The 18166-nt window shown below is 44.4% G+C and overlaps 1 protein-coding gene across 2 annotated transcripts in view; it reads right to left on the reverse strand.

The window, feature by feature from the left end:
• The window catches only part of APOB (apolipoprotein B), a 37990-nt gene that overhangs the window by 11444 nt on the left and 8380 nt on the right, over nucleotides 1-18166 (reverse strand). Inside the window, exons 9-26 of one of the 2 annotated variants that reach the window (XM_027621822.2) lie at nucleotides 16588-16807; nucleotides 15567-15794; nucleotides 15230-15347; nucleotides 14977-15123; nucleotides 14074-14285; nucleotides 13544-13781; nucleotides 12799-12975; nucleotides 11251-11442; nucleotides 9998-10165; nucleotides 9321-9532; nucleotides 6279-6461; nucleotides 5312-5433; nucleotides 3709-3804; nucleotides 3357-3567; nucleotides 2425-2600; nucleotides 2114-2301; nucleotides 1491-1636; nucleotides 155-528 (exon numbers count right to left, since the gene is read on the reverse strand). In XM_027621822.2, the coding sequence (XP_027477623.2) occupies nucleotides 155-528; nucleotides 1491-1636; nucleotides 2114-2301; nucleotides 2425-2600; nucleotides 3357-3567; nucleotides 3709-3804; nucleotides 5312-5433; nucleotides 6279-6461; nucleotides 9321-9532; nucleotides 9998-10165; nucleotides 11251-11442; nucleotides 12799-12975; nucleotides 13544-13781; nucleotides 14074-14285; nucleotides 14977-15123; nucleotides 15230-15347; nucleotides 15567-15794; nucleotides 16588-16807 (3408 nt within the window). The remainder of the gene's footprint in view (nucleotides 1-154; nucleotides 529-1490; nucleotides 1637-2113; nucleotides 2302-2424; nucleotides 2601-3356; nucleotides 3568-3708; nucleotides 3805-5311; nucleotides 5434-6278; nucleotides 6462-9320; nucleotides 9533-9997; nucleotides 10166-11250; nucleotides 11443-12798; nucleotides 12976-13543; nucleotides 13782-14073; nucleotides 14286-14976; nucleotides 15124-15229; nucleotides 15348-15566; nucleotides 15795-16587; nucleotides 16808-18166) is intronic. The other variant, XM_027621823.2, reaches the window with a different exon arrangement.

Below are 18166 nucleotides of genomic sequence, written 5' to 3' on the forward strand. Positions count from 1 at the left end.
TGAATGAATGAATGAATGAATGAATGAATAGGCTTCTAAATAGCAAGGAAAATATCTGTAAGAAAGCCCAAGTCTTTTCCTTCCCAGAGGAGGCTATCCCGTCAGAGCCTGCAATGAATTAGCCCTGTGTACCCTCTGCCCGACCATGGCTCACCTTGCACACTGTAGGACAGCAAGTCAACCACAGAGTCAGCCTTCATGTGGTACCGAGCCTGAAGCCTTAAGTGGTTGGTACTGGTGTTGCCGCCAGTGTAGGAGGCGGACCAGTTGTACAAATTGCTGTAGATATTTGTAGAGAGGTCTAGAACACCCAAGAGAGGCACTCGCAGTTGATACAACTTGGGAATGGTAAAGGTGGGGATTTGGAATTCCCGAGGCGGCAGGTGGAATCTCATGGACTTGAAGTTGAGGTCTGGTGTCCGAATAGTCTCTAACATCATTAGATCTTTGGAGGATTTTCCACCAAAAGGCAAAGGAATCTCAATTTTCACAATGTTCTTGTTCAACGTGTATTTGACCCGGCCATCACTAAAATGAAGAGCAAAGACAACATCCCCATAATCAGAAATCAAGAACCCAAAGTTCCCTGCTCTCTGACCTTCCAAACAGTGGGGCATGTCCCCCATTCCCAAACCCACACTCTACGCTTTTCCTCAGGCTGCCCCCTGTGTCCAGAATGGTGCTTTTTACCTCCATCCATCAAACACTCAAATCCATTCAAAACCCTTCCAAGAGCCAGTCCTTGTGTCTATCTCAAAGAACACGCTGCAATTCTGCTTACATAATTAGCTGGTTCACTTGTCAGTGCCTACATGCTCTTCCTGGGAGGAAGGATGACACCTTATCTGGTTTTTATACTCTCAATGCACCTAGTGCGGCATTTTATGCACATGTGACACTTGATACTTCCTATTTGCTAAGCTGAAATGAGACAACTGGGTATGTGAAAAGAGTGTGGTGTGGGGAGCAGTAATCTTGGGCTGTAGTTTTAGTTTCCACTGAGTGGTGATGCTCTGTGTCTATGCCTCTCTGAGTCTCAGTGATGTTATCTGTATAGTGAGGATAATGGTACCCTTTCTGCTGATCTTACAGAGCTGCCTCGGACACCTAAAAGCCCTTTGTAAATCTTTTCAATACTATGCACATATAGTGGACTATTATGATAGTTCACTTATGATGGAGGAAAACTAGATGGCTTTCAAATTCAGGTTGCAGTGCGTAAAACCTCTTTGTGTGAATGTACCAGAATCCCCCAATTACTTTCTTAGGTTCTTTCTGACTCGATTGCTGTTCACGTTCGACCCCATGTCCAATAATGCAAAAATGGCATTGTGTTTATGTGAGAGTTACCAATCTCCTTAAGATGCTTCAATTATTTCCCTTAAAAAGGTACATTTAAAAAGAGTCTAAATTATGCTAAGTAAAACTTGCCATTTACTTTTCATGGTTCAAGAAATTTTTCTGCATTTGTGTGTGTGTGTGTGTTTTACCTTTTCAAGAAGAGGTTTTGTGGCATGTGAAAGTCTGGCAATCCCATTTTCTGGAGGTACAATTCTTTTAGGCCACTGAGGTGATCTTGCAAATTCTGGGCAAAAGGAAGACTCTTAGATGCCTTCTGAAGCCATGTATTTGTTGCCTACAAAATAAAAAAAGCTTTTAGAACAATGGGTATGGAGGGGCCTCAAAGTACAATTAACATCAGGTGATAATCTATATTTGACAGATCAATCATTAAGTAGAATGATGCACTGAAAGTTAAAAAGAAATCACAGAAAATTATGAATTTTGGGTGCTAGTCATTGATTTCTTCCTGTGTTTTATAAAAAGAATATATAACATAGTCAAACTCCTAGCCAGGGTCTTGAAGCTTCCTTTGATATTATAGGCACAGTAAACTTTTCTGCTTAGTAGTATTTATTAGGTATTTATCACATAGGGCCTTGTGTAACTGGGTAACTAATCATGCATGAATGTTTATTTGCTCCCCAGGAATTCCCTGAGGTCGGAAGCATACCTTATCCATCTTTGGATACTCTCCTTCACCTAACTCAGGGTTGAGTATGTAATTAGTCCTTATAACCATGTATTTATTGACTGACTGATTTATACTTACAACTATTAATTTGGAACCCATGTGTCGGAAAGTCATGTCTGTTTGAGGAACTCTGTGATCCAAGAGACTATTGGCATACATATGCAAGCTTTTAGGATAATCAGAGAAGTCCACAGGGAAATTAGAAGCCGCTTTTTTGGTATCCACGTTGGTGCCTGTGTTCCATTCAAATTCAATCTTCTCTTCATCTGAAAGTGCACACGTGAAATAGTCATCCATAGTACCAGGTCAGCCCTTAACCCATGGCTCTCAACAATACACTCATGTCCAGAGTGCTTTTGGAAGCACTCATGGGGAGAGGAGGTACATACCATAAAGCCATACTAGCTTCTTGGAAACTGTTGAGCCATAAGCTGTAGCGGATGAGTCCATTAGGAGGAGTAGTTTTGTGGGAAACCACTGGGTGAGGATTTCACTCCTGACTTCTGCTTGCAGACGGGGTATGGAAATAACACCTTTGATTTTGCCTTCTTCCCTTCCGTCATAGCTATTGAGAAGAAAGTCATTTGACCTCAATGACTATCCATTCCAAGGAGATACGTAGGATTAAACAGAAGTGTCATTGGTGGCGACAAAAATGAGATACATGAACAGTTCTGAAAATGAGCTCATTAACTTCTGAAGCCGACTTTGGCACAAATTCAGGACTTTCCAGGGTGATATGGGAGAAACAAATGATTTTCAAAAACTGTTTGAATCCCACTGTACCATTTACTAGCTCTACTGCTTTGGCCAAGTTATTTAACCCCTCTGAGCTACGATTTTCTTATCTACAAAATAGGGAAACTCGTATCTATGTTGCAGTTTATTATGAGAACTGAGATAATTCCTTTAGAGCGCCCAGCACAGTACCTGATGAACATTAAGTGTCCAGCGAATGGTAGGAAGATCCAACTGGACATGTGCAGAGGGTCAGAATATTGAGGGCTCTATCTGCCTCTTGGACCACAGACTGGGGATGCCCCTGGTTTGCTCAGCTTTTTTCTCCCCCAATTTTTAAAAAAGACTTATTTATTTATTTGAGAGAGAGAGAGAGCATAAGCAGGGGGAGCGGCGGGCAGAGGTAGAGGGAGAAGCAGGCCTCCCCGCTGAGCAGGGAGCCAGATGTGAGGCTCAGTCCCAGGACCCTGAGATCATGATCTGAGCCAAAGGCAAATGCTTAACTGACTGAGCCACCCAGGCACCTTGGTTTGGTCAGTTTTGGGCCTGCAGTTCAGGTCAGATCACCCCAAGGCTTCCATACCTTATGTGGCCAGTGAGAGTGACCTCAGTGATTTTCTTGTTCTGAACGTCCAAAGTGAGCTTGTAAGACTTTTTTTCCATAGTAGATTCATCACTAACTCTGAGGATTGTCCCAACGTCAACGTCCAAATCTGGAATTTGGATTTCACTGGACAAAGTCCTAGTCTGGTGGTTATATTTGAACATCATAGTAGCCTCAGTGTGCTTCGCACCTAAAAAGGCGTGTACAAGAGAATCAAGGAACAGAAGCTATGTTTAGGAAGGAAGCAGAGGAAAAGGCAGAGAAACCCTCAGCATTCAATGTGCTCAAATGAGGACACAGTTTAGGATTTTACCTTAAATTTCTAACTTACACATTTGTTCACTCTGCAAATATTTATTGCTTGCCTGTCGCGTGTTTGGCACCGCTCTTGGCACTGGGGAGTCCTTGCCCTCGTGGAGCTTACATTCTAGTGGGGGAGTGTACAGACAATAAACAGGCACATTACTCATGTCAGATGATACTAGATTTCATGAAGAAAAGTAAAACTGAAGAAGACAATAAAGAGAGGGACAGAGAGGTGCTATTTCCTGCGTGGTGGTCAGAGTTCTCTCTGATAAGGCAGTGTGTGGGCAGAGACCGCAATGAAGAGAGGGTCTGAGCCATGCCATGTTCTGGGGGGAGAGCATTCCAGGCACTGGGACCTGGAATGCAAAGATCTGACATGGGAAACACTTGGCGTATTCAGGGAACAACAAAGTCTCGAGGTCCTTCTGTGCCAGGCAGACATGACATCTCTATGTGACTCTCTACCTGGGATACACTTCCTGGTTCCTAGCCACCCCAGCCCTGGCTTCCCCTCTTCCAGACTTCTCTTTCCTTTGTCACAAGATTCCTAGGCTTTCTCCAATCCACAGGTGTGCCCATTTTACACCTTTGGAAAGTTGTTATGTAACCTTTCTTTTCAGCATGCACCCCCTTTCCTGTGGGTTTTGTTTTTTTCATTTAATTTTGTGACATACTATTCCTACATTAAAAGATCTTCCAAAGTGAATGTCTAAGTTTGCCCCATCCCCTAAAACCTGCTTCTCCACCAGCGTTTTGTATCTGGGTAAATGGCAACTCCACTCTTCAGTTGCTCAGGCCAAAAAACTTAGAGCCATCCTGATTCCATTTTCTCTCTTACATTCAATACCCACCTTATCAGCAAATCCCGAGAAGCCTAAACTTCAAAATATGTCCAGAATCCAACTACTTCTTAGATCTCTTTTGCCACTGCTCTAATCCAAAGCGCCCATATCTTTGGTCTGGATCACTGTAATAGCCCATATACTAGTTTCTTTGTCCCTGTCCCCCTAAAGTCTTCAGCTCAGATCATGGAAACTCTCCAGTGACTTCCTAGTTCACTCACAGTAAAAGCCAATGTCTTTGCCATGGCCTACAAGCCCATCCTTCCCCTACTTCCCCTACCTCTGTGACCTCATCTTCTACCATATTCCTCCCTGATCTCTCCTCTTCAGTCATACCAGCTTCCTTCCTTTTCTTCCAACCTGGCAGCCATATAGCTGCCTCAGGGCCTTTGTACCTACGAGCCCCTCAGCCTGTAACACTCTTTCTATATGGCTTATGCCCTTATCTCCTTCAAGTCTCTTTTTAATGTTCTTTTACCAGTGACATTTTCCCTTATCATGTCAAATGGCACTGTCTTCCTCCACCCTTTCTCCTTTATGCTCTATTTTTCTCCGCAGCACCAATTTGGCATTCTGAATATTTACTTGTTTGGCTGTTGGCTGTAAACAGTATGTGGGCAGAGTTTATCACCACTGTTTATTGTTCTAGCCTCAGTTCTTAGAAGTGGCCTGACACCTTTCAGGCATTCAATAAATTTGTTAAATACATTAAATTAATCAGTCCTCCTTGTGAGTCCTGGACCTGAGACTGAGGCAGAGATGGAGGAGCCCTTTCTAGATACTTGCCTTCTGTCTGAGTTACAAAGGTTAGTATGTCCACCGGGTCTCCAGCCTCTCTCTGCAGTTCGTGGGTTATACTGGCAGAATACTGGTCTACTTCTCCTGTGGGCTTCAGTTCCAGTTCAAATCTAAAGATATCACAGTGTAATGTGGTGCACAATGTTAGAGCTTTCAGTGATGATGTTAACCGCCCCCAAAACAACTCAGCCTCCATGGCAACCAAAATACAGTCCTTATTTTAATATCGTCTCTTGTCCCTAACTAAGGAGGACCTTTCTGATCCCTTTCAGTCCCTCCAAGAGCCCAAGGCCAGGGGAGACCCCAGGGTGTTTGGACAAACTGGGCGGGAGTTGGCTGATTGTATCAGCAAAGCTGAGAACAAACAGTGGAAGCGGAGAGAGTTGTGGACAAAGAGCCCCCAAGCATGGCCGATGCTTCGAAAACATCAGGGGGCTCCAGGAAAAGTCCAGCTAATGTGTCTGGAGGCTCAGAAACCTGGACACTGAATTAGGAGCAAATTGGAATCTGTGCTGTGATTCCACCTTCTAATGCATACGGGAGAAAAGAGGGACACCATCTATAAAGAGATACTTTCAAAGGAATATTTCTCATGGGCAATGGCTTTAGTTCCCTGGAGGGAGTGTGCTAGAATCACCTTGGTTGTTTATTTTTTGAGCTAAGACCTCCTTTAGGAGTCATGATTTACCTTCCAGCCGCACTGCCGCACCCACCCCCTCCCGCCCTGCCGCCTCACCTATGGAGAAACTCAGTCCTACTCAAAGTTTAGGTAGGAATGTTAAGAATCTTCAGGTGCACTGGACAGAGGTAATTTTAAATAATCAAAGGATGGTGCAAACGCCGAAGGCTGGTGGCACAGGCCTCTTAGAACACACAGCAGATTTCCCTTTGCCCTGCCAAGCGGCCATAATGTAGAAGGTGAGCAGATGCGGGTGGGACACTAAGCAACTCTGACCTGGTGTCCCTGGTCAGCGGATAGTAGGAGGCAGATTCTGGGGAGACGGTGGTGGAGTAAGCGCCTGACGTACAGTAGTCCAGGCCAGTAAAGAGAGGCTTGCAAGCCGACCAGGACTGCCTGTTCTCGTTGATAGGTGGAGCCACTTCGGTCTTGGTGGTGGAGAGGAAATGCAATGTGTTACTGGTGAAGAAAGAAAAAACCTGAGTTACCTTCAAGTTACCAGTTGACTTGAACGTCACTGGTAGTCGCATGTCGCAGTGTCAACATTTGCCCCCTTAACCTGCTCTCTGTCTCCCTTCTGTCCACACCCACCTCAGATTATCTGATTTACTCAGAAACCGTGAACAGTACAAACATCAACAAGGTGAACAAACACTGTGACTCTTCTGTTTCAGACATTGCACTGAGTTGTTTACTTTTGTTCGCTGTGAACCCCACAACAGCAGGCATTAGGAGGCTCCTTGTTTTACAGAGGAAACAGAGATTCAGATGTTAAATAAGAATCACTGGGCCCTGAACTCTGGTGTGCCCCTTCCCTCCCATGAAGGGAAGCCTAGGGATAACTCTGACTTTACTGGCTTCTTTCCACTTCTTTCCCACATTGAGGAAGTCCAAGTCACCTCTCCCCTTGCAAGCCTCTCCCTTTGCATGCCTCCCCCATCTCACCCTCCCCCATCACACACCTCCCCCATCTCACACCTCTCCCAACATACACCTCCCCATCGCAAGCCTTTCCCTTTGCACACCTCTCCCTCTGCACGCCTCTCCCACTGCACACCCCTCCCATTGCACGCCTCCCCCGTCACACACCCCTCCCATCGCATGCCTCCCCCATCGCACGCCTCTCCCATCGTGCATACCTCTCCATTGCACACCTCTCCCATTGCATGTGTGCACACGTACATGCGTGCACTCACACACACACACACCCTTTTCTTTCCCTGCTTGCCCCTCTTGTCTCCCTCACAATCAAGAAACTTGTCGGCCTCGTGGTCTCCACTCTTTCAACAAGCTTCTCATGAACTGTGATCTGATGCCATACCATCGTGCTTCTGGGACTGCCGCCATCAGCATCTCCAATCACCTTCTTGCTCCTAACTCCAAAGGACCTTCTTAGGCCTTATCTTCCTTGATCTCCCAGAAGCATTAGGGAGAACTGCTCACTTATGGCCAGATTAAGACTTTAGAGTCCCTAACCTCTGAAAGGATTTTAGAGTCCTCCTCCCAAGTATGTACTTAAAAAAATTAGTTAAGTGCAACAAAGTTCAACAATGTCCTGATTTCATCCAAGGATTTTTTTTTTTTTTTAATATCATGTTCTTTTCTCTATATTATTTCCGTCGTTTTAGGGGTGCCCTAAATGCTAGCTTTGCTGGTGGGCTGGAACCCTAAGTGCCAGTTTTAGCTACCCATGGGGCAATCCACCCTGGGGGCCTCTCCTGGGCTTCTGTGAGCCTTTACAGCCAGGGCTCTTCTTCCGCCTCTCTGACCACTCCTCCCCACTCTTTGCTGCTTCTCCTCCTCCGCCTCACACATTCACATTTTCCCCATTTCTGTCCTAGTCTATCACGTCTTACCCTACACCAACTGCTGCTTGACTTCAACCACCTCTATCTGCAGATGACGCCCAAACCCGTAGGTGTAGCTCCAGCCTGTTTACTGAGCTCAGACCCATTGGTCCTGCTGCCAGCTCTTCGAACGGGTGGTCTCACAGGACTTCAAAGGTGGTATATCCCAAACCGAGTTTGTCAGCTTCCTCCAAACCAGCCACTTTCCCTGTTTCAGTGAGAGACACCCCCACTGCTCTTCTTCTTCTTCCTCCCCTCGCATCTGGTCAATCACCAAGGGCTCTTGTTTCCACCTCCTAAGAATTTCTGGAGTAGGCTCGCTCCTCCCCGCACCCTCCCTGGCCCTCACCTGTTTCAGGCTGCGAGCATCTCTCACCCACAGGTGGGTGTGACAGACTCCAACCAGTCACCCTGTCTCCAGTCACGCTCCTTGTCCATCCATGCCCCACTCTGGAGTCAGAGCATGTCCTCTAAAACACCGGGCTTGCTTTATTTATGCTCCCACCTTAAACTCCTCTGCCTTTCAGAAGAGTACAACATCCTTCAGATGGTTCAGAAGGCCAGCCTCTGTCACCTCCCTCCATGAGCCCTGTGCACTTCACCACACTGAGTTTTGACTTTCTTGCAGCTCCCGAACTATTCTTTTTCCTTCAAGCCATTCTCTTCTTTTAGCCTGGGAACACTCATTCCTTTCTCCTTGGTCTGCATAACTCTGACAGCCTTCAGGTATCAGCTCAAGCATCACTTTCTTCAGAAAACTTTCCCCGACTGCCACAGGCTACATCTTACAGAACTTCATGTCCTCCAGTGTTTCCTCTCAGCCTGCACTTGATACTTAATGGCTTGCTTCATTGTACGTCCTTCCTGTGAACTAAGCGCTAGAAGGTCAGGTGTATCTCATTCCACGTGCTTCATATATATTAGGCACTTAAATACTATTTATACTCTTTTTGAATCAACAAATTAGTGTGTCCAAGATACAGAAACTAAGATAAATCAGTGTTTAAGGATATCATTGAAAATGGAGCTCTCCATATATGCTGCATCCCATAATCTTGAGATTAGGACCTTTATGCTCTATCCACTGAGCTAGCTACCACAGATTAGTATGTCCTCTGGTATTTTTCCTGTGGAAAATATGTTCATTTCCCAAGGATGATTTCTCTAGAGTTCGTGTTTCTTCATTCTCAAAACAAACAAACAAACAAACAAACAAACAAACAAACATAACCTAATAACAAGTGACTAATCAGTAAGTCCTAAATGTCAATTTGGTAAAACCTGGACAGTCGAGGAAATTGTAATTGTTTGGTGAGTCTAAGCTAGGTTAAAAGTAGGTAATTCACTACCTTCTCTCCCCCCACACCCCCAGGCTCACAGGGTCCTGAATTATCTCAGGCAGTCAAGTCCTACGGATCCAGTTTCAACTCTCCCTCTCACACTGGTAGTCAGATCTGGCAGATGGAATTACCTGCCACTGAGCAGCTTGACTGGTCTCGTTGGAGAAGGAATGATGAACTTCAGCTGCTTAGTTTTCAAGGCAACTTTCATCTCCAGGCCCGTCTCATGGAAGAAATTGGTGTTCATTTGGATCCCAGTCCTTGAAAAGTCTGGGATGATGATGCCCATGTTTGTCACAAACTCCACGGACACAGAGGGCTTTGTCACCAGCTCTGTCTGCAACTGTAAGTCAGAAAATGACCTGTTCAGCTTCATTAAATATCTCAGTCCCTGTGCAGGCAGATCAGCTGCGCTTCCCCATGCCTGGGCAAACATCTCTGATCACTCACACCTCAGGAAACATTATTGTGATTTCTTTGGAGGAAGAAAAGCCATGTTCTCAGTTCCCCAGAGCCAGATTACACTGATACCCAGCACTAGGAAGTGCCCGAGTTAACTGCTTAAAGTTAACATAACAGGATGAAAAGAGGACAGGAATCCTCATTTATTGAGAATAGCTGTCTCCTTACTGCTCAGAGCTAGCAAGGTGGAGCCTCCTAGTGGAATCCTAAAGTTTTTCATAAAAATGAATAAGGCAATGACAATGATGATATACTTCATCTTGAACTACACACATTTTAAAATCGTACAAGAAACCAATCGTGGAGGAGACGAACCTAAGGAATGAAAAAGTGAAGAGGGTCTTACATTGGCTATTGCAAGCTTCATTCCGGCCTTGATTCCAGGAGTGATGACTCCAGAGGAGGAGACTTGCAGTTGTAGCCCAAGTCCAGTGGGGAGTTCAAAGGCGTTGTCCATGAAGATGTAGTGAAGAAACAAGTCATTCATTGAGCCTTTCCTGATGGCCTCTCCAATCTGTAGATCCAACAGGGGACAGTAACTACAAGTAAGCCTCATCGAAGTGGGATTTGTGAAATGCAACCTCCCACATATCAGACAATAACTGTTCTTCTTTATCCAGAAAGGAACAGACTAGTATATTTTGATTAGCTATTTGATAAAATGCATGATTATTGCTTTCAACAGATTGGGATATAAGAAATTGCCCTAGACAGATACCATGTCATTTTGATCTAGTGGTTCAGTCACTTAAGAATACCGCTGTGCCTCAGAGCTTTATGAGCTTTAAGTAGCCTTGGATGGCATAGATTAATTCTGGTTATTTGGAGTCTAAATGGAAATGAGGGTTTACTTAAGTATAATCTATTATGATAAAACCACCTTTTTAAAAGATTGATTTATTTATTTAGAGCAGAGGGAGAGGGACAAGCAGACTCACTGCTGAGTGCAGAGCCTGACTCAGGGCTTGATCCTAGGACCCTGAGATCATGACCCGGGCTGAAACCCAGAGTCAGCCGCTTAAGTGACTGAGCCACCCCGGCACCCCAAAACCACTTTTTTAAACTAAAGAGATATTGAGTTGATGGACATATTAGTATGCATTGTTTTTTTTTAAATAACATTTTTAGAAAATAACTTGGAATCTGGTTTTTTAAAGCCAACATTATTATTTATCAAATACCGGGGAATAATATTTGGATATTTTCTCCCTTATTAATAAATTAATAATGATGGAAACTATAGCTCATATTTAGATAGTGGATTACAGTTTGTCAAATGCATCCTTTCATAATCTTTGTAGCATAGACATAGGGAACTTGTAGCATAGATAATGGGAGATACACTTAATATTGTTTTCCAGATGAACAAATGGATGCCCTTGAAAGATACACCTAATATTACCAAAGGCCTAATTTCTAAATGTTACCAATTCTTTGCAACCCAAGAATCTTCCTCTCTGAAATTCAAGGCAAACCTGCTTCTTTGAAGGAAGTACAAGTACTTTCTCTGGTTTGTGGGACAGGATCTTAAGGAGTCTGGGGGATCTAAAATGGGCATGGGCTAATCTCATTGCCCGTGATGGTGCCTGGCCCACTTACCATCTGGGGGATACCAGGAAGAGTGTGAACACCATTCAGCAGCAGCCTTCCCAGGAGCTGGAGGTCATGGAGCCTGACAAGGCCAAGCTCCTCTCCCAGGATGCGGAGGTAGGCTCTGGCTTCTGGGAATTCTCTGGATTTTAAATCTTTGATCAGCTTCTCAACATTGAGCATAATTCCATTGACCATGTCCTGGGATTTTAACGACAAAGTGTCTAATGAGATGTCAGCATCGTCAAACACCTTTAGATTCCTGATGTGGGGCCCATATGCTGCAGCCATGATGCGCTAAATATAAGTACACAGGTGGGGATATAGGGAAGCCACTGAAATCACTCCTGCCTTTTACAGAAAGATAGATAGCTCCTCCAAATTGAGATGAAAAGAGAAACTGAGGTCTTATCAGGGATAGTGGGTGCTTCCATGCTGTTCTTAACTTGAATGTAGGCATAGTAAGAGGGACCTTTGTTCTCTGGGATGCCAGGATTCCTAGGCTCACCAAGAGCAGAAGATTGTCTGTCCCTCATGTCTCCCCTGATTATCCCTTTCTCCTTTGATGAGGGATGAATACTAGGGGTTTCTTGAGAAAATGTAGCTGCTATATAAATTGGCCAAAAGCTTGAAAAACACCCTATCCTAGACAAGTTCTTTTTAGAGATTAGAAGAACTCCATAGACTGATGCTTAAACATGTGAAAGAAAAGAGTGATTGAGAGACCCAGAGCAAAGACCCTCAGCCTCAGGTGGAGGTGAGTAAATTAGAAGGTGGAGGTGGGGCCATCTGTGAGCATCTAGGAGTAAATTATTGCCCTGCTTTTCAAACTGAAATGTACATACAGGTCACCTAGGGAATGTCATTAAGATGCAGATTCTGATGCAGTAGATCCCAGTGGGGCCTCAGAATCTGCATTTCTAACAAACTCTGATGTGAGCCAATGACTGAATCACACTTGGAGTAGCAAAAAATTAAAGAATAAGAAGTCCAGATTATATGATCTATTTTCTACTCCTTAAGTGGGGGCTTATCCTAGCTTCAAAGTAGATTTTGCTCCCACTATATGAGTGAGTAAGAGCCAAAGAAAGCAGTTAATAATGAAAATATGAACTCAAAAATTAAAATAATGTCCGCTATTGAACAATCAGTACCAGTCATGCACTCTGATTAGCATTTTACATACTTTATTTCATTTAGTCTCTAAATAACCCAGTGAGTTATGGACTATCAGCACCCTGGGGATGTAGAAGCAGAGTATCAAGCAGCTTTCCCAGGTGTGCACATTTTGAAGACAGTAAGGTCAGAGTTTAAACCCATGCCCCAGAGTCTACACTGTTAATCAGTATGGGAGAATGCCTCTAATAAGTGTGGCTCCTGGGCACACTGAATCTCCAGGAGGCTTATAACTGCAGAGGACCCTAGTCTTTACCCCCACAGGACTGGTAAATAATAGACATAATTATCATTTCAGCTAGATAGCTCCTTGATGACTTCTAGGCTTGGAGAAAAATATTTTTGCACTGAGATCCAAAGCTTTTCTTAATAGAAACATACCTGCTCACGTTTATCATCTTTGGTGTAGCCGAAGTGGTCCACCAAGATCTTGGAGACATGATCAGGAGCTTGGTCATCAACCCAGTACAAAGCCTTGTTGACACTGTCTGGGAAAAATCCTTGCTTTCCAAAAAGAGCTTCCAATGTTGGCTCAAAACCTTTCCCTTCCAAACCAATCTGAGAAAGAAAATCAGGCAAGAAAATGCCGTCAGGTTGCTTTGTTGCATGTCAGCCTCCAATTCCTCTCCTCATGTCCATTTAATTAAACAAGTATTTAATGAATACTATGGGGTAAGAGCTGAGCTCAGCCACCACAGGAGTTGTTTTATTTAAATCTTACTGGAATCTTGAAAGGCAGAACTTATTACTTGTCCTTTTCCAGAAGACACTAAGGTCAGAGAGGATAAACAATTAAACAAGAGATTCAGATTGGTAATGAATTTGGGGTTTGAACCAGATCAGTCTGATTGCATAGCCCATGTGTTTTGTTGGATTCGGTTCTAAGGGCTTCCCTGAGACATCTACATTTCCCTTAATACTACAGAGTCATGCTTCAGGTGACCTTTAGCTAGAAGGCAGGAGGGCAAGGAAGGAGGGAAAGAAGAAGCCCTCAAACTGATGGTAGGAACGAGCTGCCTGATTATAGCTCCTCCCCAGGCTGGCTCATGACTCCCTTGACTTTCTATTTATGGTGTTGTACAGAACAGGAGAGAGGACGGGAGCCTCTTCTTAGTCTCACACATACCTCAAAGAGGTCCGCTGGAGCAAATCCAAAGACAGTGAGGGTTGTTTTCAGCATGCTTTCTTTAGGAAGGTAATTATTTGGATCAAATATAAGATTTCCCTCGATTTTGACTGAAACAGGGTCAAACGATGGAAGGGAAACAGATTTGGAAAACTGATAGTTCCGGGAAAATTTTGAGAAGTCCATGATGGTTGGGAGTTGAGATCCTTTCAGAGCTTCTTCCACTAACTTTTTCAAGCTAGATGGAAAGAAGGAGCATAGTTTTAGCTTACACATCATGTTAAGAGTCCATTGTCTCTCTCACCCCAAGGAAATATGGATTGCTGAACGCTACCAAACTATCTGGACTTCATTTGCCCAAGAGCTTGGCTCAGGTCTGCTTCTGCTGCATTTTTGTGTGCAGGTTGCCCAGAAGAAAGAACACTCCATAAAGGGCAGGCAATGGCCTTTAGGAATGGGCGGGGGTTGGGTGGGGTGGTGGATTACTCTTTGCCCTTTGTGGCAGATGGGGGAAAATTACTCTTACTTACTTTTTGATATACAATTCTTCTGAGTTTAAGATGTTGGCGATGTGGGAAGCCACAAAGTTCTTTACTTGCTCATTCTGTTCCCATGGAAGAAGCTGGATGATTTCGTTAATATCTGACTGGGAAGGGTCCCTCATCAGCATGAGATAGGCAGCCAGTCGCTTATCCCCTGAAGAGGCATCATTGAGGAAAACCTGAAGAAGAACTTCCCGGACCTGTAGCCAAAAAAGGAGACTGTTACCACTGTCATTTGGTCAGAACATAGAACATGCCTGGCAAACACTGGTGTGGTCTACTGGTGGTTTACTACATGCAAGTCAAATTTCTTTCTGATAATTTTTCAAATGCTGGTATGGTATCTTCTCACTAGTGTCTCTCAGAACAACCAGCTCAAGGAAGGGTCTCAGAAGACTATTAAATGCATGTTACATTCAACTGCATTAACATACTCAAGTTGTGACTTGAGGAAGATCTGCTACTATAAGTGAAAATAAACTTGTTTTAACATAAATTATTTTAATGCGGGAATGAAGGTGGGAAGGGATAGTGAGAATTTGGGGTGAATAAATAAGGCATTTTCCAAAGTTCTGGAGTCATTTGCACCCAAGACAGGGCCAGGTTGACTATCCCAGTTTGGGAAAATGGGGGAAATCAGTCATGTTTTCCTAAGATGAGAGTGACGGTTGATCTGGTAGGGGGACAGCATGTAGCTAAAATCTCATATTCGAGGCTAGAGTGGTAGCACGGTCTGATATTTCTTTCTTCTCCACATACTGCTAGGCAGTCAATAGGCTTGTTAAAATTGGCAATTAGAAAGCAGTAGAATGATGAAATTTAGAATCTCATTCCAAGTCCTTGTTAATCTGAATAAAGTTTTTACATTCAGACTTCCTCTGTGAACTTCACCTCATCTTTAAGTTCCATTTTCCGCAGTGCCTGGATGGCGGCCTTCTGAATCATCAGGGATGGCTCTGTACTTTTGATACATTTCAGGATTGAAGACGTAAATCTTGGGGTTACTGTCTCCATGGTTCTTCCAATATTTCCAATGACCTGCATTGAAAAGAAACAAGGGCAAATCAGGTGCAGAAGGAAAACTAGGGGGTGTCCAGGAAAATGCTTCTGAAACAATGCATATCATACAAAAGACTGAAAGTACCCTCAGAATCAAGTAGGTGTGATCTTTGTTCCCAGTGCAGTCATCGCGAATCTGTTCCAACAGGTAATCAGCAATATCCAGCAGGTCCTGGGTCACCACAGGGTTTGCCTTATGATAGCTACAGAGTAAGAGTTAGGACTTAGCAAGCATAGCTAAGTTTACTTTAAAATACAGGCTTGTGTGTGAAGATTTCTTATTGCAAGTCTTTGCTCTCAAAATGGCTAGTGGAGAAAACAAGAGTATGCAAGAGTCTGAAAGTGGAGGGTGGGGTATAATCTTAGTACAGGGATGTGGGGTCTTCCTCAGCTCCTGGGAGGAGAACCAGTGCGAAACTCACTTGTTGACCACGTGACTCAGAGCGTATAAGGTGGCCCAGCTCTGCTGCTCCTTTGCTGTGCTGAAGATTTCCTGCAGCCTCTCGGCTGAGGGCTCTGGCATCAGGGCCACCAGGTAAGTCACAGCATCTATCAGGAGGGGGTTGGCCTTCTCACTTCTCAGCCACTGGAGGATGTGAGTGTAACACTGGGGCTGTCCACACTGAATCAAGGCTTGTAAGGTGATGGGGCTAAGAAGGAAAGAGCAGAGAAGGTTACATAGATCGCCTTCAGGCAGCTCCAATATCCTTGGCCCATGATGCTCCCTCTGACAGGAGTGCCCTGATTTCTTTTCTATTCACTCTCCAAATCCAACCATCTTCCAAAATCCAACTCAGATCCCAGGGAGCCTTCCCTACAAGCACTGTCCACTGGAGAAGCACCATGGAGGAAAGTCTGAAGAAGGACCCCAGATTAATCACCAAAAGAGGACTGTTACCACTGCCCTTCCTTCAGAACATAGACTGTGCCAGGAAAACATTGGCATGGCCTAATTTTGGTCCTTAGTCCCTCCTCCGACCTTTCCAGCACTTAGAGCCAATGCCTTGAAGTATAGAGAAATCACAGTATCTCTTTGTTTGCCTAGTTCTCTCTCCACTAGCCCAGGCTTCCAGAGGACACAGACTTCTTTTTCTCTAGAATTTTCCACGGTCCTCATAATAGAATGAGGAATTAGAAGATACCCATCAAAATGTGAGAAATATTTCTCTTCCCTTTTGACACACAAATACATATCTGCCCTGAATGGAGCGTGTGTGCGCGCGCGCATGTGTGTGTGTGTGTGTGTGTGTATGTGTGGCCCATGGAACTCTAAGCACGTTAGTTGATATTTCTCTATCCAGCAAACATTAACTGATTGACTAGTGGAATAACTGGATTGATATTTCAGTGGCCTCTGAGATTTTCTGCTTGGCCATGGTTTGAAAGTTCAGCCACTTATCATAGGTCATACAAAAGATATAGCTGCAACCATTCAAGAAATACCTGGACACCTCGGTCAGCTTTGGCAAGAGGGATGTGAATGCCTCATCGTTGAGACTTCTCAGCTCAGTAACCAGTTTGTTGAAGAGGTTAGCTCTCTGGGCATTCTTTTCAGAGACATGCAATGTTTGCAGCTCCTGGAGAGTCTTCACAATGGCCTCAGCCTGCTTTGGAGGTAATGTGGATTTGGTGCTCTCAAAGGCAAGACCCACCTCCTCAGCACCTGGAAGGGTGAAAGTGTCAAAGGGATTCTTGCTTACCTCCACATTTCAACCACCTCCTGGTCTACTGAAAACTGGAAATTAGGAGGTATCAGCAAAAAGAAAAGAAAACTATCCTATACTCAATGCCTGTTATGTATCTGGCTCTGTGCTAGGTGTTTGACTTCAATGTTTTTACTGACTCATCACAGTATCCTTATGGGTTTGCTATTATTCCTCAATTTAAAAACAGGGGAACTGAGACCTAGAGATGAGCAACTCACCTTGCCTAAGACCTCTCTGAGTGCAAGAGGCAGAGCTGAAATTGAATCCAGGTTTGTCTGAATTTGATATCAGATAACCTCTTTGCTAGAAGGAACTAGAGGTAGTGCTGCCACTGACACGCTGTGGCTGAGGCAAGACCCATCGATGCTCACCTGTCATTTTTTCCAATGGGATCTATAAGCAGCTTATTGGGGGGGGGGGAAGATGCTTCTCTGTCTCCTCCATCACCCTGAACAGGACAGGGGTTAATGTGGGAAATGTGGGGGAATAATGGGGGAAATGTGGTACAATGGAAAGAGTCCTGACTTAAATTAGACCCAAGGTCTGACCTTGCACTACTTCCAATATTCAGAGACCCTGGATACATCACAAGCCTCTCTAAGTATCATTTTCCCCCTCTGTAGAATGGGTATAAAAGCACACATGGCTACCACCTGACATCATAGGTTGCTGAGAACAATGAGGGAATGCATATGGCAGATTTTTTTTTTATAAATGTCTTTTTTTAAAAGATTTTATTTATTTATTTATTTGACACACACAGAGAGAGAGAGACAGCTAGAGAGGGAATACAAGCAGGGGGAGCGAGAGAGGGAGAAGCAGGCTCCTGGCTGAGCAGGGAGCCTGATGCGGGGCTCGATCCCAGGACCCTGGGATCATGACCTGAGCCGAAGGCAGATGCTTAATGACTGAGCCACCCAGGCGCCCCACGGTAGATTTAAATATAAGACAAATGCAGGGTTAGGGTTGGACTAGAGATCATTAAGGTTTTATCCTGCTCTGAAGACTGATTCCTGATCCCAAAGGCCCTCTCCCACTTGCCCCAACTCGTCCAGGTCCCAGGCCTATTATAGGGTGTATAAGGTTGTCAGATCTACCAAAGGTAGACTTATGAGGCCAATTTCCTATTTACAAAAACCCAGGTAGTTTGGGGATACTTCTCCTTTTCCTTTATCCTACTGGCACTTGACATTTTGAAAGGGACGTGCTTTCTCACTGGAGCAGCCCATAGCCAGAATGTCAAAGCCCACTTGACTCATCAATCAGCAGACATTTCTTAGCCATGGTACATGGTGTGTCTTGGGCAGATTTCCCAG

The sequence above is a fragment of the Zalophus californianus genome, chromosome 8, assembly GCF_009762305.2.
Source record: "Zalophus californianus isolate mZalCal1 chromosome 8, mZalCal1.pri.v2, whole genome shotgun sequence".
NCBI classification, from domain to species: domain Eukaryota; kingdom Metazoa; phylum Chordata; class Mammalia; order Carnivora; family Otariidae; genus Zalophus; species Zalophus californianus.